At 38.0% G+C, this 26,750-nt stretch overlaps 1 protein-coding gene across 1 annotated transcript in view; it reads right to left on the reverse strand.

Moving 5' to 3' along the window:
• CNTLN (centlein) overlaps window positions 1–26,750 on the reverse strand; it is a 188,047-nt gene that overhangs the window by 118,902 nt on the left and 42,395 nt on the right. Inside the window, 3 exon segments of the mRNA XM_068177356.1 lie at window positions 8,915–8,986; window positions 8,988–9,086; window positions 19,327–19,460. Coding sequence (XP_068033457.1) covers window positions 8,915–8,986; window positions 8,988–9,086; window positions 19,327–19,460 — 305 coding nt within the window.

Below are 26,750 nucleotides of genomic sequence, written 5' to 3' on the forward strand. Positions count from 1 at the left end.
GAAAGTAGGAGTCAGGGCAGGAATTACTGCTTCAATTCACTAAATATATATTTTTTATTCACATGGATAATAGTTATAGTATATAGTATACTTATACATAGTGTAGTTATAGTGTACTAACTGAACAACTAAATGCATATATAATAAGATGTAAATACAAATTTTCTGTAAAGCAGACTGAAATTTTTCATCACACACATTACCAGAATAGCCAAATAAAAGGAAGCAAAAGTTTGTTCTGACCAATTAAGAATATAGCATTTTAAAAAGGCATTTTTTACCTTTAATGGAAGAAAACAGATATTCTTGCTAACAAAGCCAACACTAAAAATCTAATTTTTGCCTGACTCAATGTAATCTAAACAACAAGAAAAGTTCAAACCCGTACAGAGTCTCTGTAACACACACAACACTGATGTACTATACTCATAGCTACTTAGTATCTGAAGAAGATACCTCATTGCATCAACAGACTGTTAGCATGTCTCACAGGCTGAACTTTCAGCAGGGCATTAATCTGAAAGTGCTCAAGAAATCAGTATTTCATAGCAGTAATAAAACTGTACTTAAACCAACTTCTCTTCTTAGGAAGGATTGCTTAAAAAATTATAATAGGAAAACTAATAAGTGTCCACACTGCTTTGGTGTCTTGTTAACCAAGCTCCCATTCCAAATCCATTGTATTCTGGTGTTTCAGTCAAGAAACAGTTGGATGAGTTAGAACGTTCCTTTTAATCATGCTTGACTTCAGAATTTTACAAATTTCTGGAATTCTGGTTATCTAACAGGTCAAGAAAAGGTAATCACTGTTTTTCTCCCCTCCAGAAACCCCAGATTTGTAACCAACACAATAATCATTACCTTTCTGAAATTTACACTGGATAGTAAGGGTGGTGATGGCAAATTTGGCTGTGATCAAAATCCAGTCAAAAATGAGCCTTATGATACATTACCAAAAGGCATACTCTGGCCCTTCAACCAGAGTAATGCTGCATGTTAACAAAATCTGGGATATTTTTTACTGCAGAATGTAAGAATGACTTTTCATTTTACTCTTTGTGTTGTCACTTTTATTTAAATGATACAATTCTTCCTCCCTTTCCTTTGTTTATATCACTTAGGAGTTAAAGCCTTTGAAAAACAATCACAACTTCTAGACTGGGAAACTAACTAACATTTTGTGAGAAATCTGGAAACAACAATCAATCAGCCTTTCATTCTTCCTCTCATTTTCCAAAATCCACATAGGACAAAGTGAATTACTTCTTGCCTTTTTCCAAGGCAGATCAGAAATCATGTTTCTCAGGCAAAACTAATTCAAAGTCCAGACAGATTGATATTTCAAAAGAGTCCATGTCATTAAACATTTGCATTGAAAATTTTGTGCCTACTGGATTTTTTATTTATATTTGTATTTGCTTGTGGCATCCCGGATTTGGGTGTAGATTAGGAGTTCTAATCTGTGTTAGCTAGCTGAGCTCTGTGCACCCCCACGTACCCCTTGTGTTTCTCCCCACACCATGGCAGTCCATTACGAGTCTCTCACTGTTGGAGCTTCAGCCCGTCACTCCTGTAACCACTTCCCGTCCCGTCCAGAGACTTCAGTGTCTGTCATCCCGATCCCGCAACCCCATTCGCCCCAGAGCCCAGAGTCTGCCCCTGTCGCGTCCCCGTTGGTTGCCACGGTCCTCGTCATCATCACAGCACCTGTCCCCATTGGGCAGGAGGGCTTCTGCTCTCCTCGCCCCGCCCCCGATAAAATCCCATGCCTCCCGAAACTCAGGGCCACATTCCCCCATGAGGGTGCTGGAGGCGGGTCGCAACCTCTCCGCCACAGGTCTCCGTAGCCATTAAAAGACTTTCAGCCTCCCTTGTGGGTGAATTGCACAATTCCTTCACTACTTTGCCAAAGTCCCTCTCTCGCAGCGGCAGAAACTGAGGCCAGCCCCTCCCGGACCGCGGAACAGAGATGTGTCTGGTAAAAGTGGCAAAACCCAAGTCCCAGAGAGAGGTGGTGCCACTCCGGGCACTGGAGCTGCCCAGGGGCTGTGGGAAAATAACGGAATGCCGCATTTGCTCTCTAGAAGTGCAAGATTAGCCAATTTCTTATGGAAATAAGCATCTCACAGAAAAATAAACAGTTCATTTATCAAAACCATATAATATCTTTCCAAATGAATGGAATATCAAGACACAGTTACTTCCAGCTACAGCAATATAAGCTCATTAACTAGATCATACTGGTACGACAATTTGCGGGTTTTAAGACTAGCAGTACATAAGTGGTTATAATTATAGTATCTGAAAGGTAGCATCCTAGTAAGATGAATGGAGAACATCAAAAATGTTATGCTTTTTCCTAGTTGGCAGCCACATCCCCTAATGTAGTTAATGGGGTTTTTTGGTAGTCAGCATTTGTCAGGACAAGAAAAATAGCATGTCTTTTGCCTTGCACAAACTTTTCCAACCTTTCCTGCTTTGAAAACAGTATTAATAAAAAACATATTCAAGTATAAAACTAGCTAAATCTACATGTAAAAACCATATTCACACTATTAATCTTTTACAACTATGGTTCATATACTTTTTTAAATAACACCAATGTACTATTCAATAATAGTCGATAATATTCAGATTTTTTTAAATGAATTTAACATCAGAAAATTTAGAAATGAAAATTAACTGTCAGAAAATAACACAGATAACCGAAACAGGTTACAAGTTTCCATTTGGCTCCTCATCTTTTCTTTTTCTGTTTTGTAGATCAAATAAATATTTAATATTTACACTGAATTATTTTGGGTTTAATGCTCATTTCTGACCCAGTTTTAGAAGAGGCACCATATTTAATCACATTGCAGTAAGCACATTGCAAAATATTCAGAATTGCATAGCACGATGAAACAAGTTAACCATTAATAAAGTCAGATGTATAGAAACAGGATGTAAAACAGACATCAGAGGGCTAGAGACAGAACATTGCATAGAATATCCAAAAGAAAAACAAAAATATTATATATGATTTATCTCAGAACTAGCAAATTTCACAGAAGACAATAGTGGAATCGTCACTATATGTATGCAAATGGTTATACTTCACTTGAATGCAAATAGGACAGGAGATCTACGCAGTAAACTTTTTCATCTCCAAGAAAACTTACAAAAATAAATTTTGTTGGTAAAATAAAAATAAATAGGAATATATCTTAAATAATTCCTTACAACATCTTATGACACTTGAAAGTGTAAAAAAAAAAGCACCAGCAAGCAACACGCAAGTGCTCTGCAAAAGAATTTCTTCGTAACACATAGCTGTCCTTTCTCTGACAGGCAGCTTAGATTGTTACACATGAAGATACTTAAAAACAAATGAGAAAAGATTAAAGGTTTTGAAATCAGTACACTGTAATAAATTTAGTCTATATGACACAAGAGCATTATTCATGAGTCAGAAAAGGTAAGTAATTTAGCTGAATTATACAGAAAGTAAAGTATTCCATATTTCTCAGCTATCCTGACAATTTCCTGTATTGATTTACCTGATTTCATCAGAAAACACTTTTTTGGTACATCAATGAATAGTTACTTGAAACGGAAAACAAAATACCATCAAGAAAGCAAAAAATGCCTAACGAAAGCAAGAACCTTCAGAAGCAAAAGATGGAACTGTAATGGCTACTCACATGTAATGGAAAACACAACCTGATAATGGTGGGGAAAGGAAATACTGACATATATTGAATATGTGTGATGGCAAAATTATCTTAGGTCAGAACAAGGAAAGCTGAGAAATTAAAAAAAAAACAAACTAGTAAAACTAAATAACCAACCTATGCATTATTGGATGGTATGTTAACCAGAATTGTAGTGCAATTGGAAAAAAAAACCTGCAGAGTGAAACAGCTGAAACAATCCACCAATACTTAGCAAGTGTGCAGGATTTATTTTAAAGTAGGTTTAGATTGCTCCTATGCACTAAATGCCAGCTAACAGCCAGGGTACATTTTTCAGTTCCATGATCCAAAAGGTATTTATTTGATCCTGTCATTAACTTTTCTATGATATCAACTGAAGTATGATAGTAGGGTCATTTGGGAGACTTTCTTCAAAGTTTCTGATGGATCTACTAACACTAAGGTAGATCCAACTAAAAAATATAACAGTAACCACATTATATGCACTGTGTATAAAACAAGTATTCTCCTACATTAAATGTTTTATCAAAATGCTCATACCCTAAAAAAGTATATTACAGAGACCCAAGTAAATACAATCACAGAATCACTAAGGCTGGAAAAGACCTTGAAGATAATCAAGTTCAACCTTTGACCAAAGCCATCACGTCAACTAAATCATAACACTAATTGCCACATGCAGTTGTTTCTGAATCCAAACATACAGTAATATTGAACATACAGTAATGACATAAGTTTTTAAAAGTTAGTCTAAATTAAGACAAAGTAAAACTATAATGGAAATTATTACAGCATCATGGCAGAAATCCATGTAACAATCCCTGATTTTTATGAGAATTTGAAAAGAACAAGGGCAGAAATCAGCTGAAGAAACTCTATAGGACGAAGGTGAAGAGAGAGTCCAGACAGATTATATATAGCACATTCATGATATTTAATTTATTTTTATTTATATTTACTTTTCCCCTCATAAATACTTGAATATTCTGCAGATATCAGTCCACAACATTACACACAGGAACTGCTGTGGTCTAAGAACACCAGTATAGGGTCTTTCAAGCATGAAAATTATTGCCTGTGAACACACAATATAATATCACCCTAAGCAACTCAGTCTACCCAGGACTTCTTCAACTTCAACCTATAGGCACATTTGATGCCAAAATCTATTTGCTAGAATGTGACCAAGTGTACTGGTGTTTGGCATGTAAGAAACAAAGACTACCTTAATTAACACACTTTCCAACTCTAGAGAACAGTATCTGAGATTGAACTAAAGTGTGCGAATCTGTTAAAGATCTGAGTTCCTTAAAACTTGTCCAAAGTAGACACATAAAAATGACAATACATTTATTACTTATGTGGGCTTCAGTGTATTTGACTGGACATGTAGTTTCTCTCCTGCTTTATCATGTGTGAAAGGACTTAGGCTTTTCATTCTAATTTGAATAGGAACCTGCACTACCACTAGAATTTACAGATCTATATAGGTTTAGCATTTATTTTCAGAATTTAATACTGCTTACATAAATACATTTATTTTTAACTATGCTTAAAGGTTGCTGCAGTTACAAAAAATACTGGACGTGTAAAACAACCATATTATGGTAAACACAGTAACTTGATGATCTGATGACAATTTTGTGGGCTTGGAGGAGAACAAACTTCTTCTACAAGACACCATGAGAAGGAATAGCAAAGGCAAATTCAGGTACAAAATAACATCTGAAAATATATCTGTCATGTCCCTATTTTCATCTACTTGCTGATGCACTTGATGCAGATTTCTGTGATGCCTCATAACTGAAACTTACTGTGCTTTCTAATTACTATAACTAAATAGTTTAATTAGACTACTGCAAAAACTTTTCTTCATCCACAGACATGCATGGTACCACTATTCATAGTATCCTCTATCTCAGAGCTGAGTTCCAGGACATAAATTATCATTTCCTGTTGAATGACAATGGTATTTCCACTCCACTAAAAAGGCCTTCCACTGAATGACTTTTAATCAGTATGATTAACATGGATCCTAAAGGCCACATCAGATCAAGTGAACGTAGAGCAATATAAAAACAAAGGCCTCAAATTGTAAATTTCAGAAAACTGTGATAAATTGGTGAAAGACTTCAGAATCTCTTTTTGTCTTATTATCCTAGTATTGATTGAAATCTCTCCACCTTGAAATGGTTGATGAGGACAAATCTATTGAGTCTCATTAAATCCAGCATAGGAATGAAGTCCCCAGAGCATTTGGGACCACTAAAGCAGATGCTACACATTTTAGAAAAATATTCTCTATCCTTGAGAATATGAACTACAGCTGCAATATGAAATAGATATCAATTTATTTCCATAAAAGCTCTAATGTAAAGGAGTTATTGCAGAACACAGCATCCTTAAAATTTGTACTTAGAGAAAAAAGGTATGTGAAGTCAACCCAACTTGATAAAACAGGTTAAAGATCTTTACATGCTGCTCACTACAGCTAGACTTGAAAATTTGTGGTCCTCAATAAATTTACACATAATTCAAGGCAAGTTTGTGACCTAAGATTTATTAGAAATATTTTTTTTCTTTTTTCAGTCTCCTGTTTCACGCTACACATCAACCATCAACACAAAAATCTGTTTTTCTCAATGGTACCCTGTTAACATGAACTTCGAATATGTGAACCAACCATACTGCCTGAGCTACAGCACATAGTGCCTATGTGACCACTAACAGAGAGGTCATTGATCTTGCTGTAAGGGACAATATATCATAGGATGTACACACTGATAGGCTTAATGCCATTTGAAGAAGTAGGAAAATATTCCATTGTGACTGTATTTATGGAATAGCTGACACATCCTTATCTAGCTGTTGCAGACTGAGTATTATTAATAAAGAGAAGACAGAACACAGATTTGTCTGTAATAGTTTGTACCTCTCTCACTAAAGCAAAAAAATAGACATTTATATTATTTCCTATAGATGCTGAGTTTTCCAAAAGCCTGCTGTGACTTCAGAAGGACTGTATATCTTGTGATTTGAAAAATCCAGATTATTTGATGCAATTACAATTGGCTGTTTTATACAGTTCTGATCAGAAATACAGAATAGGACTGTCATGATAAATTAATTCCTTTGCCCTTCTAAAGTTCTCTTAACTAAACTTGCCACAAGTACTAGCTCTATTCCACTGTGATTCAGGAACTTCACTTACTCCTTTTTTTCACTATTTTTTTCCTCTTTTTTCGTTTTTTTTTTTCAGGTTTGATATTTTACAAAAAGACAACTTAGCAGTTCCACAATAGTAATTTTTTAGCAGATATGAGTTGGCTTTTGCAAGTTCAAGACATCTTACTCCTCCATGTTAAAAAATACTGAATTCAACATCTCCAAACCAGCAAATTTTAGAATATTTTGTAAACTGGGGGTATTTGGCAGCTATCAAAAATTAGGGCTTATCTTCTAAACCAAACTACTCTTGTTATAAGGTATGATAGGCAGAAATTTTAAGTCCTGCCTAGACTGACTAAGAACTGTGAACCAGCTTTCTGAAGCAATCCTAAATTATGAACCAAGCCCAGATTAGAAATGGCTTGACCCTATAGGTATATCAATACACCCATCAAATTTTCCTATTACTTAAGCAACTATTTTTCATAGGACAGGTCAACCTCTTTTCCATACTGAAGAAATACTGGCAAAATCTCCACTGTGCAAGGTAGAGTAACCTTTATAAAGAGTGTTTTCATGCTTTAAAACAGTCTCATGAAAGTCCAGTTTTATTTTCTTTGATATTGTATTGTTGTAGAACTTGTCTGGAAGAATATGGTTTTATAGAGACCAGTGAAGACATGTCATACTGTCTTGCCCTTTTTTTTTGAGTGACTCAAAGGATTCATTTAACACCTTCAGAAGCAGTGACTACAGAATGGAAAATAAAAAACTAGCAGCTCCTGACACCTATATTCACTTTCTTTTTTATTCTAGAATTTACTCTGCCTTGTCCTAGATAGATACATTCCTCCTGCCTTGTACATGTTCTGAACAACTTTGACAGAAAGTCTACCTGTAGCTTGACTGAGCGACTACTGCAAAGCAGAAATTGTTTAATATCATCACTGTATCATCACTGCAGTCAAATAAACAGTGGAGTTTTCTAGAGTGTTTGGGGTTTTTCCCACTCTTTTTTATATGCAGCAGCTCTTTTATGCTGCCATTCCACACAATTTCAAATTACCTTAGCAAACCACTGTACCACATGATACAGTGTGAAGTAGACAAGAACGTGCTGGGCACTACAAGCTATAAATACTAAACAAATACACCTTTGGAAACCCAGTGCTGATTCTGGTTTGACTCAGGTCTAGCTTCACAATTTTATTACAATCTGCACATTCTAAGTTAAGATGACAAAGGGAAGAAATATTTTTTTGGCAAAAAGCACTGGCAATATATAACTTCAGAAGGCAGTTCCAAGGTAATAGAAGGCATGTGAAAGTTGTTTATACAAATTCTTCCTTGCCTTCTTCCTTCTTAATCTTTCCAAAAAGGAGGCAAACGTATTTTTTATATTTCTTAGAGACTGAAAAACATATATAAATTCAAAAACCTGAAAGAAGTTCTGAGTAGTGAGTGTTTGACAGATCATTAGAGCAAACATTTTCTCTGACATTCACCAAAAATATAAAATTGTTCTGCAAATGTGCATACTGTTCCAGGTTTGTGAACTAGCTAACCATTTCAAAAGATATTATAGCAACAGTTTTCCAGTTGATTTTTATAGAGCAGGTTTTACATCTTAAATCACTAATATTCTTTGTGATTCACACAAATACTTTGTTTAGTGGAAAGAGTATCTTCCCCTGAATATGAAAATCAATTTGGAGAATTTAGTAATTGAAAGCTCCTGTCCTACAGACGAGGAAGAAGAAAAACATAATTAACACCAAATCTGATAAAGAAATGTATATGCTTGGCAATTCAATCCTATTTTTCTTCAGATGCAACGAAATCTTAATTTTTTAAGGCTGATCAATTCAATGTATGCAAGAGGCCATATATGCTGGTACACAATCAGGCCAATAAACTCAGATACTCAATTATATTTTGGCAATAATAGAGAATAACAGAGCTCTAAAAGATGCAACACTACAAAGAGCTTTGATTACTCTGTGCATTGATATTGTACAGCTGGATATTAAAATGAACCCTATGATCATAACGCAGAATAACATACTTTTTGATATGTTGTTTTACCTGTGTGAGCATATTCTTGGTCTTGCAGAACTTTTTGTATCAGCATTGAAAGCCTCTAGCTGCTTTATCAGCTCAGCCTGCTGTGTTCTATCTTCAGTGTTTTGTCTGTAAAGATTCTGTAGCTCCTCAAACTCCTTTCTGTGGAAAACAAGCAATAAAGAGAAATTAAGAAAAAGAACAATGACCTCTGTCAAAAAATTGTATGCAAATAATTTTATTGTAGATAATGAGCTTCCTATCTTCATTTATTTTTCAGTCAATTGCCTTTCAAACACTGTAAGTTACATATAAAATATTTACTATACACTTTTGAGAAATATCTAAAAACCAGTTAACTTTAGTTGTTATGTTTAGTTAATTTAATGGAAAGCCTTTCTATTTCCCTTTAATGCTTTAACTGCTCTAAAATAAGTAAATTTTCACTACTTCATCTTTTCTAATCAATATTCAGTTAACTCTTTAGCATAAGTGTCAAAATGTAAAATACATAGAACACATCAAATGTAAATAAGTTGTTGGGTTTTTTACCTAGAACAATCAGAAAAAGATAAAACTTCCTGAACTTGCAGAGTATGTGTGAGGCAACCTTTTTTTCTGACATGCATTTATTCCCCGGACACATCAATATGTTTGCTGATAAATTACTTTTTGTCTGCAGGTACAGCATACTGCAACAACCATAAACAAAGTAAGCAAACCTTTGGTGCATATATATAACATAATAAAAGCCCTATAAAGACAATAATAAGAATGGTGCTGTAATGCAGCCATAGGATAGATCTAGTATAATCAGCTTTCTTAATAATTTCACTGTATTGCCAATAGATTTTCTAAATTAAGATCAAAGTGCAGTAACACTTACTATGAATGATTAAAAGTTTGAGTATTTTCTGCAACATATATTGAAAGTATAGATGATTCTATTAATCCCTGCTTATGTATTTTCTACTTAACTCCCTTTTAATTCACAAGCACATTTCAAACTAGTATTACACAGAGATACCAAAATATATATTTAGCACTCTAACTAATTTTCTTCCTTACATCCTCAAAGAATTGTCTTTTTAACTTCTAACACATATGTAATATTTCTGTGACTGGAATTATCGTTAACAGGAGTTATCATTGCATTTTTCTAATGCTTCTGGAGATATCCAGGTAAAGATTAGTGTATAAAGGATAAGTAGCAATACCAACTTCATTGTCTTCTTTCAGGGATAAAAGAATGACAAATAAACAATTTTAAAGGAAGTTCACAGAAGCTGTTCATAAAACCTATGCCACTAATTAGTTTGTGACTGAATGATTATTCAATACAGATACATCTGAATAATTATATAAGAATTTAAATTACATGTGCAATACGACAGACAGTTTTTTGTTACAAAGCACCATTTCAGAAAGCCTGTTAAGAGAGCAACAAAAGGTAACACTTTAAGGACACACTAACCATGCTTAGTAGGACTTAACACTAAGTCCTGCTGTTCTGAATTAATTGTAAAGTAGTTCCCCAAAGTTAACAAAGGTAGAGATACACTAAAGACTCCTGATGTACGAAAGTGCAACTGCATTATGTATTGCATATGTAATAATTTAATTCTGTTCAGAAGAAAAGCAGCAGAAATACAGACACAGTGATATATATTAGCACATTCTGACAGCTCTACAACAGGCTTCCAAACAAGCTCTTCTTTAATTTCCCTGACTGCATAGATATAATAGAAAATAACACATCTTTTCACTGCAGTTGAAACATAGATTATATTAATTTTGCACAGATTCTCCAATCAGATCTTCATTTTGTTGTGGAAGCGAAAAACATGGGATAATGTTGAATCCTCAAGACCAGTCTGCTATATTGCTACTCTTTAATTTGTATGCAAACATCAATGCAGCTATCTGTGTCTGTCACCTGAGAATGCAGTATTATGTGTTCTCTAATGGTCTGCTCACAAAGTGTATTAAGGTCAATGGAAATCTTTTTTGTTGACTTTATCAGATTTCCAGTTATATCCTTAAGGGGAGGCGGTGGGAGGGGGGAACTAAATCTTGCAGCCACACAAGAACCACAGCACAGTCAGAACACATTAACATGTTTGCTTATGTTAAATTCAAGGCTTTTTAAGTGGAAGGAAATTTAGTCACAGTTCCATTAAAATACAGTTTAGAAATCAAACTTTATTTATTCATACCTGTACTTAAGCTTGTTTCTGTCTTTAGTGGATGAGGCACTATTTTTACATTGTAAATCAATGGGGCAGCCTTCTTTTATTTCACTTTTACAGATCAATATGGAAATTATGCTAACCTTTACCAAGCACTATTCAGTACCAACGTGCAATACAAACAAATACACATAAATAAGCACTTTGATTACAGATGAGCCAAATCAATGAGGGGAGTTTTAAATTAGGAATGACAGGGGTCAAAGATGTTGATGAAATAGCAAGTGAGGCAGTTGTGGCCTGGACTGGCAGGCAAAAGCAGACACGTAGATATGGACAGAAAATACCTTGTAATGAGCAGCAGAACGTTCAGGGAGGATGTTCACTTTATGCACATAAATAACGGAGTGCTGACAGTATGAAGAAGGTTCGTAAGAGTCTTCCTGGTGAGAGGAGAAATGGGTGATAATGTCTTCTCAAACAGCTCATTCTGAAAGAACCAGTGAAGTTCTGGAGAAATGGATGTGGGGGTCCTCATGAATATCAAGCCATTCAAGTTTGTTGCAGAATTTGAGGGAAAAACATGCAGGCTTACTAGACTTACGAATATTAACTTATCCATCCAGGGTGGGCTTAAAGTTAATTTTGATGGCCATGCAATGCATGATGGGGGTGAGGGGGATACATCTTACAGGGGGAATGTAGTAGGTGATTCAGGAAGGCTGTACCTTCCTAGAACCTCAGCCAATGGGGAAAGGAGGAGGGGGGCAAGATGCAGTCAGGAATTTAGGATAAAGGAGGCTGTGTCTTCCAAAAACCCAAGACAGACCCCATAGGGATATGGCTGAGTGGATTCTCTCCCTTTATTCAAATAAAGTTTATTCTTGCAGGACTCCCCTGTCTCATTTGTAGAAACTGGCCTTTACAGTGTGATTTTCCACACACCAGGAAATTAGCTTAACTGGGTGCCTATCTGAAGCTGCTGTTCAAATGAACCCAGCACATCTTCATGGAAGACAACAGGAGGAATGAGAGAACTGTCTGCACCTGCTGGACTCACTGGGATCACAGAGACAAGGTGGGACAACTCACATGACTGAAGCACTGACATGCATGGAGATAAAGGTTCTTTAGTAAGGCCTGTGTTCAAAAAGAAGGTTCTGGGAAACTAGAGCAGTCAACTACATCTTAGTCCCTGGGAAGGTGATGGACCATGTAATGGAGAAGATTATCACTGGGAGTCGTAAGGGGAAATAATATTTACAGATTCATAGAATATTCTGAGGTGGAAAGGGACCACAATGATCATCAAGTACAACTCGTAAGTAAATGGCTTGTACAGGGACTGAAACCACAACCTTGATGTTATTAGCACCATGCTCTAACCAACTGGCCTAGCAGCCTTTTCTGAGAGAATTCCTATCTTAGTGGATAAGGGGTGAGCACCGGATGTTCTTTCTGATTGCAGTAAGACTATTTTATGGGACTGTCTGTCCCATAAAACACGACAGACAGACTCATGAGGTATAGGCTAGATAAGCAGACAGTAAAGCTCCCTTGAACTGGTAGGACTACTGGGTTTGAAGAGTTGTAATCAAGGATGCAAAGTCCAGTTCAAGGCCAGGCCAAGGCCAGGCACTAAAGGAGTAGCCTAGGGGCTAACATTAGGGCCAGCACTTTTTAACATCTTCATAAATGACCCAGAAAATGAGACAGAATGCACCATGGCAACTTTGCTGATGACACAAAAAAGGGGGATGGCACAACAGATGTTTGGCTGCCATTGAGAGGGACCTTTATAGACCAGACAAAAGGCTGGACAGGAACCTTATGAAGTTCAACAGAGACAAGTGCAAATTACTGTCCCTGGGGGGTTATAATCCTGTGTAAAAGCACAATCTGGGAACAGACAAGCTGGAAAGCACTTTATCAGAAAATGCCCTGGGGATCCTGGTGGACACCTGAATGGCCATCATTGGTGGTCTTGTGCCAAATGCCAATGACATCCTGAGCTTTGAAGAGGTTATTGCTGCCAGCAGGGCAAGGGAAGTGATACTTCCCCTCTAGTCAGAAGTTTTACGGCACATCTTGGTGCTGTGTCTGGTTCTGGGCTCCCCAGTACAAGAGAAAAATGGGCATGGCTGGAGAAAGCCAATGAAAGGCCACAAAGATGATTTAAGTATTGAGCATCTGCTGCATATAGAGCAGCACAGAATATATAGAGAGGGTGGAAAAGCTGGGTCTGCTGAAGCTGGAGAAGGGAGATTTCAGTGACAACTGAGCTATCAACATCTATAAATACCTGATGGCAATCTAGAAAGAAGATGCAGACATACATCTTGTAAGTGGCGCACAGTGACAGGAAAAGAGGCAATAAGCACCAATAAAAACCAGAAAAAATTCCAGCTAAACATAGTAAAGATATTTATATCCATTGAAAGTGGCCAAACACTGGAAGAACCTACTCAGAGAGGTTGCAGAGTCTCCATTACTGGACATACTCAGATTGGACACTGTACTGGGCAGCCTGCTGTAGCTGATACTGCTGGAGCAGAGGGCTAGATCTGCTGGAGGAGCATACTACACCATCTCCAGAGGTGTCTACCAGTTTCAGCCACTCAGAGATGTCTGTGATTCTGTTACTAATTTGCTTGTCCTGGTCTCAGAGTATTCAAAATCAGCCTCAAACCTCAAAATATTTATTAACATGCTTACTCTAAGCAGCAAACAATAAATACTCTACAAGACAGACACCTTATCTTGTCACTGCGGCAGGATAAGGATGTCAAATCCTCAGAAAAATTATCGTCTTGGGTGAGTATGTAACAGAAGAAATAACAAAAATTACTAATTTAATGTAACAAGTATAATGAGTGGCATCTAACATTATATACACACACACATATATATAATATACACGCATCTATACATACATAGAGATATATAAAAATAAATACATCTACCTATAAATAATATGTAAACATGTACATATATATCCATATTCATATACATATATAAGCACATGGTGATAAAACGTTTCAACATACTATACACTTTAAAGAAACACAGTTTTAAGAAAAAAGTTGCCATGAGCAACAGCAATTGAAAAAATAACACTGTCAGCTAAGACTCAAGTCTACTTTTTTCCATCAACCCAAACTTCTTATAAACTAACACACTATGATACACTGAGACCTTTTAACTTTTTTAAGAGCAAAGTCAGCAGGTGGTACTGAGAAATAAAAAAAACACCTCTCTGTCTCTACTCTCATATTTTAAGATGAATACAATGGGAAATGAAATTTACAGAAAGTGACCTGCACTCTTCAAGCAACAAGAAAGATGTGCTATGAAAAACAGTCTGATCTTTCTCACTTCAAAATAGAAGAGCATTACTAAATTTTTTCAATTCCTGAAGTAAGATTGTTGGTACAGTAACCTTAGTAGACTCTGCTTTCAGGTTGATGCTACATGAAGATACCACAAAACAGACAGCAGCAAGACTCAAACATTTGACACCTTATCTGATCAGTAACAATATTTAAATCACTACTATTGCTAAGAGCTGAGACAACTCTGGTGCTCACAGACACTTCCTTCTACCCCTAAAACATAAGATTAAATAAAACCTTTCCATCCTTGCAGGAGCAAGAGGCCTTATAGGCCCCGATCAAGGGTTTTAGAGTAACCTGTGGCTTCACAGAAATATAAATGAAATTAATAGCTATTGTCATTCCACAAGCTATGGAATGTGCTGTGCTACAAACAGAATTAAAAACATGCACATCTCTTCAGGTGATATTCTTAGCTTTGTTTTACCACCACAATGCTGGTGAATATACTGGGACTTTGATCATCTCAGCTGTCCCTGTTACCAAAGGGAATACAAGATCATTTGGGGTAATTCAAGAAATCTCTAGATCCTATTACCTGTAGTTAAAAAATACAGCACAGCGACAGGTCCTATAAACTATGACTTCTCATGGAAATGGCATAAATACTACAAAATGGTTTGCAGCAAACAGCAAAGAATAACCTGAAAAATCCAAGAGCAGTAAAACAAGACCTGAGTAAACATCTGACTGCCTCATAATTTACAGCACACAAGTTAATAGTAACTGCATTGGAAGGGGTGGTGGGCAGGATGGGGTCACACATGGTGAGGGAGTAAAAATAGAAATATTATTACAGAACAAAATAGTTGGAAAATCATCAGGGATAGATTTGGATTAGATATGAGTCAAAGGAATGAAGTCATGGCCCACATTTCCACTAAAAATACTGGGGCAAGAAATTCAAATTCACTTAATAGATTTTACTATATTTGCAAACAGTTTAATATTTCCTGGATAATTGTAACAGCAGGGTTCAAGCTTCAGTGAGTCAATCAAACCTTTCCAGTTTGATGTTCGGAGCTCCACCAGAGCTGTGTCAGACCACAAAGTTCTAGACCCTGGTATTTAGCATAATTTTAAAGCAAAAATCACCAAGCTTGATAACATGAAAATGTTACATATAAAATATATAACAGGAAAGGTTATATATGGAAAGGAAAGATTACCATAGATTCTAAAGAGATACAGAAAATCTGTACTAAATTAAAACATCAAAAATATAACAAGAAAATGCATTTCACAGGTAATTCAGAAGTTTGAAATTAAACCCAGTAAGGTGAAGAGTGCTTTGTAAAAATTAAGTCAAAAAAGGTAATGGCTTCTTGAAGACACTCACTATACAGGATATATCCTGTAAATACTGTTTGGTCACTAGTCCTAGAAAATTTATCTTCTACACCTCAAAGTATGTAGCAGACTTTTATTGACATAGGGCAGTATTTCCAAAACCACTTTGTTATTCTGCAGAATCAGATTTGCACAGGAGTATTTCTTCAAAGTTTGATTCCTGCTAATTTGCTGAAGAAAACAATTCTCTTGATGTCTACAGACACATCTATTGTTCAACTAAAAAAACCTCTTGCCAACAAACTGACAGATATGCACAACACAGGAAGTGGTGAATGCACAAGAAGCAGAGCACTAGCCCAGTATGTACATATTCCCTTGGAGAATTTGTTCTGCAACTGAATTTAGCACATAGTGTAAAAATTTCAGACAGTATTACCAAGGTGTCAGCAGAAGGTGTATTTTTCTGAATATGCCTATGCTGTATTGCTGCTGTGCCCACTCTGAAGCTCCCTGGCTTCGCCTGCCCAGCCAAGGCACGGTCAGCTGCAGGGGACACTCCCCTGTGTCTTGTGGAGAGTCAGGGAGCGGCTCAGAGCACTGCGCTGTCTGCCTTGTATGGAGGAGAGGCAGCGTCCGAGGAGGCAGTAAGGGAATCTACTCAAGGCCGGGGAAAAAGTCTCAGGTTTAATCTGAGCTCCGAGGAGCTCCGAATGCCACTGTATCCGACAGCCAAAAGTCCCCTCGAGTCTTTTGCAATCATCTTAAGTACCGGGGCGGTAACCAGGGGGAAGGGACGCCCATTAACCAATGAGGGGATTTGGGGGAGTGGAAGGCGGAAGGATAGACAGATACATAAACCAATGGGGGAAGTTCAAGGGAGGGACCCCTGGCCCTCATCTACTCACTCGATGCCCAAGGTGGAAGATTCTGGGAGAGTGGGATGGTGAACCGAGTGATGGACAGGGTACCAGGGAGGGGACAGGGGAATGACTGAGCATTTTCAGGGAGATTGGTATTGAGGGAAAGGTGGGAAAGCTCGGGATGGAACCATTGGGAGAAAATGGGGGGTGAAGGGGCAAAACATTACAGAACTGTTACAGAGATATAAAAACACAATACAACACTGTATATGAAAGAAGACACCAAATGAAGAAAGCTAGTTGCCTTTCTTTCTTTTTCTACAGCTTGTTTCTAATAATTTCAATTGTGTTCCTGCTCTGTTTTCACAGAATGAGAGGGTGGGGAAGGTAGGAAAGCAGCAAACAGAGACAGAGCACTGGGAAGAACAGATGCATTTGCAAGTCAGATTGTCTTTTTCAGGTCTGAAGTTTGAAAGTGATGATGGGAAACTGAAGATACTAAGGAGGATGGGGTATTTTCCACACTATTTGTCCAAGAATTTTCTGCCAGCATCAAATGACAACCAAGCAATCAATGTGATACTTTCATAAGACTAAATTTTAATTTGATTTAAAAAAAATTACCATAAATAGGAAAAATTAAATGCTTTCATCATTAAGTCAACACATTCGTAAGACTTTGGCCTAGGAAGATGAGAAGATAGAAAGGCTTAATTTTCTCCTCAGAGTTTTTCCTTTAACTGTGGAGTTGTTACTTTAATTTAAGTAAGTTTGTCTTCTTTTTACAAAGACTTGTATAATTTTGCATTTTTAAATTGAGAAATAACAGAAAAGTAATTTTTTCTACATACTGACATCTCAGAAGATAATGAGAAATTTCAGTATTCTGTACTATAAAAGTAGAGAATACTTGCAATTCTTAGTACATATTGCTAACTATTGAAACTGTGAATTTTACATAGTATAAGCTTAAGCCTTCTTTCTTCATAACAGAAATGTCAACAAGAAATTTGTAGCTGAAGTTCATTGAGAAAGATTAGAAGACAACTAATTATAATAATACTAATCAAACATATATATACAGACATGTTAAGTATAACTCACATTCTAGAGATATCCAAAATACTATTACTTATTGCAATACCACTAAGTACCTAGGAAGGAAAACATTAGAGTACACAAAACCACCCATATGATTGATTTACCAAACTGTTTCCCATAAATTTAGAGGATTGGTTATATGGAAAAAAATAGAAGACTCCACTTTAAAATAAGTGTAGTCTTTATCTCTTTATTATCTCATGTTCAGACCTTATGTTCAAAAACATCTTTGTTTTACTTCTGTATTTTAATGAAGTGTTTGTGCCAAATTCTAAGAGGTTGTTGCGCAAAGAATATCAAAGAATTCATTTTGAGAAATTCGAAATTCAAAGATTTGGCCAACTCAGACTGCAATATCCAAAGATGAAACCAGCAAGCAGTAACTTTTCAAACTTGATTACCTGACTCTAAAATGCCTTCTTTGCTGTCCTCAGTCCTCACACATATATATTTTTCTGAGAATAATTTCAGGAGATAAATTCTATTAGTCCATTCCTGAATTTCACAAATTCCATTGATTGCCTCTTTCAATACTATCTCTGAATAAGCTTACGCAGGTTTATTGACTTTTTAAAACCCAATTGGTATTATTCCTTTTAAACATGAAAATAATTTTTTTGTGAAGACATCATCTTTCTTGTAAAGATTTCAACATGACAAGATTTCAAGATGACAATTTAATTCAGATGCATCAAAAATTATTTTTCTTGGTTTTTGTTTTGTTTTGGGCTTTTTAAAAAATACTTAGATATTGACACCCTACAGAAAGATTATTTGTGCTTGGAAAGTAAAGAGGAGTATCCACATCAATGATTTCTACTTCTTCAGGCAAAACCACCATTTAAAGGAATATTGCAGGGAATATTATTAATCTAACATAGGTATGAAACAATGTGTATGCCTCTGAAATTAAGAAGTAAAGCATGGACAATTTCCTGACAACTGACTTAGAGTCACCAATTATCTTCTCACATTACCTTAGTTCTGGGGAATTCAGTAGTCTTTTCAATTCATATCATTCATTCTGTCCCTTAGTTCTTTTCCAAGATACAAATAATGCAGCACTAATCTTACAGATTCAGTGTAAAGAAACAGTGTGTGAGACCTAAGATAAAGCTTAAATCACTGCACTTTAAACCTTTAGCACAGGTCTACACAGACTTTTGCTGACTTGTCAGATTTGACTCTAATTAAAAAGTTACACTTAGGCTTAAAGCTTTTTCAATTTTAGGTTGTTTAGCCTCTCTAATTAATGTTCATGTCACTAATCATATTGTTACTTTGTTACTTTCAGTCGAGATTGGTAGATCTCTGACACAATGAAAATTACAGAAGTGTAATTTTTTAAGTCTGTCACTACTAAAAAACAGGTAAGATATACAAGAGTCAAAATTTATCAGGAAGAGTCCACATAAACTGGCAGACTTCCAAAAGCCTTACATCTTGTGAACAGAATGGTAAAACATACTGCTGCATAAAAGTATCTTCAATGCACATTACTGCTTCCTAACTGGAACAACAGTCTTTTCGAATGGATTCAGACTTAAAGTTATTATGAAATACTTACTTAGCTCTGACCACATCACAATCCTTCTGGAAAAGTTCTTCCTGTTTCACATCTACCTGAGATGACAAGTTACTGCATATACTGTGCAAACTTTTTATTTGTTCTCTTGTCTCTGCTAAATCAGTTTCCAAATTCTGCAAAGAAAGCAACTGAAATGCATTAAGAAGAAATAGCTAAATCTACTATGCAAGTTTTCTATGTATATAGATATATGGATGTGCCCATACATACATGCATACATTTACTGCAGTCTAAGCCAGTATGTACAGGTAAGTATATGTGCATGTATGAAAAATGTGAAATACCAGGAAAAAAGGCGTATTTCAAATTTTAGGTGGCTATCTTTTCTTTACTCTAAGAAGTTTTCCTTAACTCAGTTGCTGGATGTGGAAGGAGGAACCTGAATCAAACCTTTGCAAAACAGTAGCTCCCTATTTAACTACTAAACTGATTAAACCTTGTTTTCTATGTAGAAGTTTCTAAAAAAAAGTAGCTCTGCATTCATTGTTTTAATCTCTCACAAAAATTCACAACATCATGTATATGAACAAAGAATCATAGATACAGATTCATTTTTGACACTGCTTGTTAAATCTGCTCTTATTTTGCATTGCTCATTCAGTGTAAGGAATAGTTTCTTCAGGAAAAGAAACTGCATACCAGAAAATTTCTGAAAGTGTTCACTGAAAACAATGCAAACAAGCAAGGGTCTGCCTTTTACCATAAGCCCTACTGTACAAGTTAGTCAGCAAACTGCAAAGGTGTATCTAGGAAACACAGCAGCAAGGCAGCTTACTCAAAGGAGACTTCAGTGTCTATATAAACCTTGCTGGAGTTCCCTAAGAAGAGCACATCAGTCATTATGAAGCTTTGTATGACTGTTCTCCCCAGAGTGTTTTGAGGCAAGAATGGAAATATAAATATTATAGCAATATCAAGAACAGAATTTCAGATGGTGGAAACAGCCTTTGACCAGCTTTGGTATTATGCTACTCACAGATGCAATCACTCGTTCTCAGTAAGGCAAATATTCCATGATTCATTAATAATTTAAAATAAAAGCCTCCTCTTAGAATATCATCCCTAATCTACTGCCAAGAGTATATTAGTTTTCCATTACATACATACTTAAAGAAATAATAAAAAGCATATTTTTCCCTTTCAGCAATGATGCCTCAAATACCAAGGTTATCAAAATATTTCTATAACTGAAAAGTGAATAATTAAATCCTAAATAAATTAAATTTCTTAAAATTGCATAAAAATGTCCTATAGGTATTTAGATGTATCAGAAGTTTACTACAATCAAATTCCTTGAAATTGTATGAAAACTATCATATCCTGTTAATAACAGTAACATTGATGCAAGAAAATAGCAAAATTCACAAGTGAATGAGGTAGGAAATTAATGTGTTTCTTGACAAATATCAGGCTACATACCTGGTGTACCCAAAAAACGAGTCACCATTCAATGTCAAAGGCTAGGTAGAAAAACTTAATTTTTCCTTGAATGATGAAAAAATTCAAAATTATAGGAGACAGTTCACTATCAACACATACAATTTTTTAAGTGTAATGAGGCATTTATAACTTGCAGACAAGTAACTGTAGGGCTTCTCCTCAGTATTTTTTCCCCTGCAGTATTGAATATGTGAACAAAAATTGTAATAGTTCATATATTCTGTGAATAAATTCTATTTGCCTCTTTCTAATACCACACTATAGAGTTGAAGGTTTTTCATGGAAGAGATGAAAATAATCTAGCATTACTAATGCTTTAAGTTCCCATCATCCATTGCAGAGTACAATGCAAAGAATATGTAACATATTATTTTGTCATAATTAAAACTTCAGAAGTTATCTAATGGCAGATTTTAAAAATAGGGAAAAAATATCTGTCAGTACTTCATTTGTGACATATTTAACTTCAGCTTTTGGTTTCAAGTAAGAAATTAATCAGCACAAGCTTTTGAACATATTTTGAAAGCTCAAGTTTTTTTAGAAGCATTACTGAAAGAGTAAAACATTAAAAAAGGGAAAGAAAAAACTTGTTATACAAATATCTTAGCTACTGAAATATTATATATTGATGTACAAAACTTCAGCTGAATACTGAAATCTAAAATAGAATCACAGAATGGTTTGGGCTAGGAAGGATCTGAAAGGTCATCTACTTCCAACTTCCCTGCCATGGGCAGGGAGACCTCCCTACTAGGTCAGGTTGCTCAAGCCCTCATCCAACCTGGACTTGAACACTGCCAGGATCTGCCCACTCCCTGGGCAACCTGTTCCAGTGTCTCCTCATCCTCATAGTAAAGAATTTCTTCCTAATCTCTAATCTAAATTTCCCCTCTTTCAATTTGTAACCACTCCTCCTTGTCCCATCACCACAGCGTCTGACAAAGAGTCCCTCTCTGGTTTCCCTGTAGGCCCTGGTCAGATCCTGGAAGGTTGCTATGAGGTCTCCGCACATCTTTCTCTTCCTCAGGCTGGACAGCCACAACTTGCTCAATCAGTCTTTGTAGGGAAGGTGGTCCAGCCCTGTCATACCCTCCTCCAGACTTGCTCTAGGAATACCATGTCCTCCTCATGTTGTGAACACGAGAAATATACAGGGCACTCCTGGTGGGCTCTCATAACAGCACAGTAGAGGGGGAAAATCACCTCCTTTAACCTGCTGACACATCTCTTTCAATGCAGTCTATGACATGGATTTCTGGGCTGCAAGTGTATTGCAGGCTCATATTGAGTTTTTCATCAACATCATATTTTTGACCATGAAATAACCTATATTTTACACTCAGTTTCTGAGTATCTGCATTTTTAAGATCATACAGAATTTATCACATTCCCTTCTTGTTGATACAGTAGCCAAAAAAGTTCATTGCATAAACTTGCTACATAAATTAGTGAAAATTTACCTAGCACAAATACTCCTAATCTGGGTTTTTAAATTACAGTTCATTTCAATGGAGTACTTAAGACTCAAGTTTTTAAAGCCTATTAAAAAAATGCTACTTGAAACAGTCAAAACATTGAATAATTCAGTTATACAAGAGAGAAAATGCATATTTATAAAAGACACAGTATAAGACAGTAAGAAAAGGTGAACTTAAAAGAACTTCAAACATGAAAAGCATAAGAAAACCAAGGCATGAGGAAATTCAGTTACACCCATTATGGAGTCACTCTGAATTAACACCACAGTTTATTTACTTGTAGCTTCAAACCCTTTGAAAGTCACTTTCAAAGACAGTAGCTTTGTTTTCATGTTTTTTCCTATTATATATTATGACGAAGTGAGAGCAATTTTTCAAGGTCCCATCTCAAAAAAATTCTCATTTTTCAGGGGAACTAAAATCCCAGGCTCCTCTTGAGAAAGATGGCTGTTTCTTTGCAAGTTCCAACCTTCAGAAACTTCAAAAGTACTTTGCTAAGTAGGAATTAACAAAAACAACCAACTAACCCACCAGTAAGCAATTCCACTATCTCTTACTTTACCTCCACTTAAAATCTGCCAGTCTGACATTTTTTCATCTACATACAAAGCCTTTTGTGACTTGAGTTTGGGGAAAAATATATTCATCTTCATACTAAACAATAGTTTAAGTAACCTCCACCTAAAGAACAACCAAATATCAAACCGATTCTTAGATAGGGAGACAGCTAGCTGATTGACAACTTATTTGTTCACTTTCAGGACATATAGAAAGCTGATATATTAGATCAGGGAAGCACAAAATAAGCACAAGTTCTCAACTACTTTAGGCAGAAAGCAAAGATGTGGCAGTGAATTACTTTTCTCGGCCCCAGTCAGCTCTCGAGCGCCTGGCTTGGGCATCTCGGCTTTTCGTCGGGGTCAGGGCTTGCCGCAATTCCCGGGTGCTTCTGCTGCTGTGCTCCGCTCCGGGGTGGGCTGCTGGCCACACTTTACTGTCGTCGCGAGGGAGGAAACGAAGAGGCAGGGAATTCGTCCAAATCCGTCCGCGTGGTGGCTGGATGCTTTATTGGCTGTGAGAGCTGTGATGGAGAAGCTGCAGCCCGCTCCCAACCTCGCATGGATGAATACGGCAGAGAGCATGAAGTGGAGTGGGATTTTATAAGGGGCGGGCCGAGGGAGGCGCAAGCCCCCTTTGCCCAATGGGGGCAGGCTATGAGGGTGTGACGTGGGCTGGGATGGCAAACGGGGACGCGACAGGGGCAGACATGGGCTCCGGGACAAATGGGGTTGCGAGGACGGGGTAACTGACAAGGAACCTCATTGGCAGGCAGCCTGGAGCTAACCACGGTGGAGGGCAGGGGGGAAACACGGGGGATGCACGAGGGTACAAAGAACCGGCAAACTAACAAAGATCAGAACCCATAATCTGAACCCAAACCCAGGATGCAATAGCTCCCCGCTTTAAAAAATATAAAAAAGACAGTTGCTTTGACTTGGATTCTCGCGCAGTGGCTTCTTCTCCCAGCTTCTTCTGCTGCTGTGACTGCTTTGCAGATGGAGAGGGCCTGGAGATGATGCTGGAGCTGTTTTTTCCCTGGTGTTTGGGGATAGGGGAACTGGGACAACAACTTTATTTCAAACATGTGGACGGGGGACATACACGGACTGAGGCAGATGTGAGAAGAATGCTATTTAGGGAGATGCTGAGTCCCTTTCCTCTCTGCGGCGCCTGCAATTGGACGCAACCCCTTGGATGGTGGAATCATTGTTTGCATCCACTGGCACTGTGTCGCTCTGACTCACTGACTGTCCTGGAATGTAAGGTTTGACATGCCTCCTGGGGATCCACTTGACTCCTGAGGGCGTGGATACGCAGGCATATTCCCGTCCCCAAGTCAAAAGTGGGAATGGACCCTGGATTTCTTTAGAGTCTGGATCCCTCTCTAGTACTGGAGGCCTCTCCTCTGGCTGGAGCTCCTGATGTTGTTTGAAATGTCGCAGGGCTGGCGGTTCTTGTCTGTCAAAAGAGCAGTTTAGGAAACTGATGGCAAATAATGCCTTGCAGAGCCTCTTGTGCGGTGACAGCACCCGCACATCTCCCCGCTGCTTCCAGAGGACTTGCTTCAGCATCTGGTGTGTTCTTCCTATTATGGCCTGGCCGGTGGGGGAGTGAGGAATCCTGGTCTTATGTTGGACCCCCCATTATGAAGGAAGCTGATGAACACCTTGGAAGTATATGCTGGACCATTATCAGTTTTTATTGTGGCTGGGATCCCCAAAGTAGCAAAGATGTGTATGAGGTGTTTTTTCACGTCTGTGGCTCTTTCCCCTATGTTGGCTGAGGCAAAAACCGCTCCCGGGAAGGTGTCCACGGTTACATGGACATTCTTGAGTTTCCCAAATTCGGGGACTTTGGTGATGTCCATCTGCCATACCTCACAACTGCAGAGACCTCTGGGATTTACACCTGCTCCCAGTGTTGGTAAAGCTGCCTCCTGACAGTTGGGGCATGAGGACACTATTTCCCTGGCTTGGTCACGCTGCAGATGGAACTGGTGTACTAGACCTGGGGCATTTTGATGGAACTACTGATGGCTGAGCCTGGCCTGCTTGACTATGTTTGGCTGGCCTCCCAGCTGTACTGGGGCTGCCAAGGCGTCTGCTCTGCGGTTCCCCTCGGCAATAAAGCCTGGGAGATCCGTGTGTGATCTCACATGTACCACATAAAAGGGATGCTCATGGTTAGAAACCAGGTGTACTAATTCTGTGACAACCCAAAGATGACCTGATTCGGGACTTCTTTAATGACTGCATGTTCAGCTCTAGACGCTGCTCCAGCCAAATATGCTGAATCCGTGACTAGATTAAAAGGTTGATCGAATTTCTCAAAACCCCTCATGACATCATCCAACTCAGCCACTTGTGGGGAACCTTCCACTACCTTAACGTCTGATTCCCACAACTGAGTCTCTGGGTCTTTCCAAGTCACTACTGACTTGTGGGAATTCCCTGACCCACCTGTGAACACTGTCAGTGCTCTGAGTGGCTTTCTACTTCACAATTCTTTTGGCAACAATTTGAATTCTGTATTGAACAGATCATGGCCAGGATGTCCGATTTGAATTTGGCCTGAGAAGCTGTCTAGAGCAAACTGCAAATTTTCATTTTGTCTGAAAAGGTGTTCAAAGGTCTCCTTGGTCATTTTCCCCTTGGATGTTTTGATGGGGAAGTGGATACATGTGAAGTCACATCCCGCTAGTACTTGCAGACGAGCCCTGGCCTGTATTATGAGCTGCGCCATCAGCTCTTGTGGCTTGGTGATACTTTTGGACTGTCTGTGGCCAAGGAACACCCACTCTATTATCAAGAGGGGGTCCTGTTGGCCCTTGTCCCACTGGAATATTATACCGTATAAATGGGGTAACTCACCTAAGATGATGAAGCGGAAAGGCAGCCCTGGTTGACAGCGAAGGGCTTGCCTACTCACGATGGTGGTTTGGACCTTCTCGAGTGCTGCTCTGGCCTCCCGGGTCAGGACTCTTGGGGAACTTAAACCCTCATCCCCCTCCCTTTCTGCTAAAAAGTCAAAAAGAGGGAATAGTTCCCTCGTGATGAGCCCCAGCCATGGCCTGATCCAATTTAACAATCCGCACAAGTGCTGTATGTCATTCAGGGTCTTGGGGTTGTCACTTATCTGAATTTGTTGAGGCCTAATCGTTTGGTTATTAATTTCTAAGCCCAGGTATTTCCAGGGTGGCAGTAACTGTACCTTCTCCTTTTGTAGCTCAAATCCGGCCACTGACAAGGTTCTAACAATGTCTTCCAGAGCTGCTTGTAGGATCTCGCTGTCAAGGTCACAAATCAGCACGTCATCCATGTAGTGTTAGAAAATACAGGATGTCCATTTGGCACGCACTGGGGACAGAACCCTGGTGACATACCACTGGCACAGAGTGGGGGAACATCTAAGCCCCAGAGGTAGTACTGTCCAGTGGTAGCACTTCATAGGGGCTTCTCTTTTGATGGAGGGTACAGAGAAGGCAAAACGGGGAGCATCATCCGGATGGAGCGGCATTTGAAAGAAGCAATCCTTAACATCAATTACGGCCAAATTATAATTTTGTGGTAGCATAGATGGAGATGGCATACCTGGTTGAAGAGAGCCCATATCTTCTACGGCTTCGTTAATCTTTCTTAAATCGTGGAGGAGTCGCCACCTGTCCTTCCCTGTTTTTTTAATTACAAACACCAGAGAGTTCCAGGGGCTGTTAGTTTCCACTATGTATCCCTTTGCCAATTCCTCCTCCACTAGTTTTGTGAGTGCCTGCAGTTTCTGCTTACTTAGCGGCCACTGCTCCACCCAGATGGGCTTATCTGTGAGCCATGTTAATTTCTGTGTGGGGTGCTCCTCAGTGGCCGCACCTAAAAATGCTGGGGGGCCCGAAATTCCAATTTGGCTCCCCATTGGGACATGGCATCTCTC

Source organism: Anomalospiza imberbis, chromosome Z (assembly GCF_031753505.1).
Source record: "Anomalospiza imberbis isolate Cuckoo-Finch-1a 21T00152 chromosome Z, ASM3175350v1, whole genome shotgun sequence".
Classification (NCBI taxonomy): domain Eukaryota; kingdom Metazoa; phylum Chordata; class Aves; order Passeriformes; family Viduidae; genus Anomalospiza; species Anomalospiza imberbis.